Source organism: Dichomitus squalens (assembly GCF_000275845.1).
Source record: "Dichomitus squalens LYAD-421 SS1 unplaced genomic scaffold DICSQscaffold_28, whole genome shotgun sequence".
NCBI classification, from domain to species: Eukaryota; Fungi; Basidiomycota; class Agaricomycetes; order Polyporales; family Polyporaceae; genus Dichomitus; species Dichomitus squalens.
The window spans coordinates 346,310-348,649 of NW_006766910.1; the positions used below are offsets into that span (position 1 = coordinate 346,310).

The 2,340-nt window shown below is 54.1% G+C and overlaps 2 protein-coding genes across 2 annotated transcripts; both read right to left on the minus strand.

Moving 5' to 3' along the window:
* Positions 1-329: 329 nt before the first annotated feature.
* Positions 330-596, minus strand: DICSQDRAFT_32615 (uncharacterized protein; the record flags this gene model as incomplete). The annotated part of the gene is made up of 1 exon (XM_007367795.1): positions 330-596. A coding segment is annotated over one exon (267 nt), but the record flags the coding sequence as incomplete, so codon positions are not given.
* A 672-nt stretch (positions 597-1,268) lies between these two features.
* On the minus strand, positions 1,269-2,331 carry DICSQDRAFT_172074 (uncharacterized protein; the record flags this gene model as incomplete). Its single annotated transcript, XM_007367796.1, has 2 exons — positions 1,269-1,782; positions 2,288-2,331. The coding sequence occupies 2 exons, from the start codon at positions 2,329-2,331 to the stop codon at positions 1,269-1,271; spliced, it is 558 nt and encodes a 185-aa protein (XP_007367858.1).
* Between the last annotated feature and the right edge of the window lie 9 nt (positions 2,332-2,340).

The window sequence follows — 2,340 nt, forward strand, 5'->3', positions numbered from 1 at the left end:
CCCCTCTAGTATATAAGGACCCCCCTAGGCGCTCCCTAGTCCCCATCTCGACCTCTTGGTCATTGGGACTAGGTGAGTGACCATAGTGTTGTATCTCTCTTCGATTGCTAATGTATAACTTGGTCATTGGGACTAGTCTGTCGCTATCTGCGTGAAGACTAGCTTCGTAGGTCTTGTGCCTTCGTGCCGGCCTCCGCTCTGCCCCGTCGAGTTTCTTGTTGCGTTTATCCCTCTTTCCCTCGCTTTTCCCCTTTCGGCTCCTCGCCGCTCGCCTACGGGGTCGTCGCCGAACGTCGACCCGAGTCTACGCGCCTAGTCGCCGCGACAGTTTGTGCGGTTTTCTTGGGAGCCAGTTGACGGTAGCCTGCTTTAAGTCGGTTGACGAAGTCGGTCCATGATCCAAGGGTTCCGCCGTTCGATGCTGTCTCGACGTAGTCGTGCGCGCCACCTTCCAAGTACATGAGGGCCAGGGTAATCTTGTCATCGTCCGTGGTGATGTTCTGGACGCGGAACCAAAGGCCCATCTTCTGTAACCATTGTTCGAGAGTGATGTCCGAGCCTTTGTTGCCCTTGTACTTGGGTGGTTCTGATGCCTTGATACGCGAGGCCTGTGATACGACAGGGGCCGGGGTGGTACTGATACCAAGTGTGGTGCGGGTTGACAGGCCTTGTTCCAACTGTGTAAACTTGGCTGCGAGTTCCTTGTACCTTTTGACGAGCTCCGTGTTGTTCCGGTTGAGAACCTCCAGATCCGCATTGACAGTGACCAGTTCCGCCTTCAGCTGTTTGTTCTCTTCGACAGCTTTGAGGGCGAGGTTCCCAGCAGTGTCAGCCTTGGTGTGAAGGCCTGTCATAGACGTGTCCAACTCCTTGAAAGTGGCGTGGGTAGTGTCGCGCTCGTTGAGGAAGTCGTTCCAATGTTCGTATACCTTGTTGCCGAGGACGTTGTAAACGTTGACTATTTCCCGCCGGGTGATGTCCCTTGTCACGGAAATGGTCCAGTCGACGTAAACTGGGTTGGTAATGCCTAAACTGTTTGCCAAGGCACGGATAGCATTTTCCAACGAGTCATATTCAACACCAGCATAGATCCATTGAATTTCCGGGTACGCTTGAAGCGTAGCAGTGGGTGAAGCCAGGCGGGTGTGTGCCAGTGATGGAGCCGGGTGGGTGTGTGGCCCCAGATCTTCCGACTCAAAGTCATCCTCTGCCAGAGGGGCGTAACGCGAGCCTGAAGCCATTGGTAGAAAACTATGCCTGATACAAAACTAAACGATGATCCAATCTAGGTACCCAAAACGTTCTAACTCGACTAGGGCCTTAACCACACGCTCAAAGTTTTGTCCAAGTCCACTAAATTTGACCTTTCCAAACTCCTTGCAGAACCAATCAATGTTCTGTTGCTGACTGCGAGTCCACGAGGTGCCGTTCTCCGTGATGTTGTCGAGTATCCACTCGAGTCTGTCGCCGATGCGCTGGAGGGCAAGTCGATGGTCGTGGGGGATGTCGAGCAACTGATCCTTGCGATCGAAGATGGCTTGCAGTCTTTTGATGACGGCGTTGACCTTGGAGCTGATGATAGCGAGGAGGTCGACGGGGTCACGTCGTGCGAAGGATGGGAGAGGTGGTGCAGCTATACGGTACTGAAGAGGGACCGTAGGGATTGAGGGGACGAAGACTGGTGGGGGTGTGGTGAGACGTGCTTCGAGCGGTCTGTTGAGGGGTTGGGAGGGAGGTACAGGTGGAAGGAGGGCCTTGCGACGAGGGACGATGGGGGTATGCCTATACTGTCAGTGATGACGAAGGCGGTCTGATGTGTCGTCAGCAAGGGCGTGGTCAATCTGGGACTGGACGTCGAGGTGACCGTGTCTCTTGAAATGACGACGGGTAAACTCCGGTAGGTCCGAGTCGGATGGTAGGATAGTGGGGGGGGATGATAAATGTTTCAAAAAACTCCTAGAGAGAGAGATCCGGTCCGCAAGTGGTTGAGACACTCCACGGAGGGGATGGGTAAGAGACTTGATCTAATGTCACGGCCAACGAGCTGTGCCACCAGACAAACAAGGACAAGCTTACTGGTGATGGGGTTGGTGCTGGGGGGCGAAGCAACTCCAGGTGACACAGCAAGGGATGGTGCAAAGAAGTAGATTCCCTAGACTAGAAGGGGCAGTGAGAGGTAGGGCTGCTAGCTACCTACAGAAGAGATGGGTGATCGACGAGAAGATCAAGTCTGAGGTTCCCTGCCTCAGACCCCCTACTATTTATACAAATACAACGGTGCACAGACCAGGTACCTATTTGTCCCTGCTTGGTCAGAGTCTGCTGACTCATGTCCTGCCT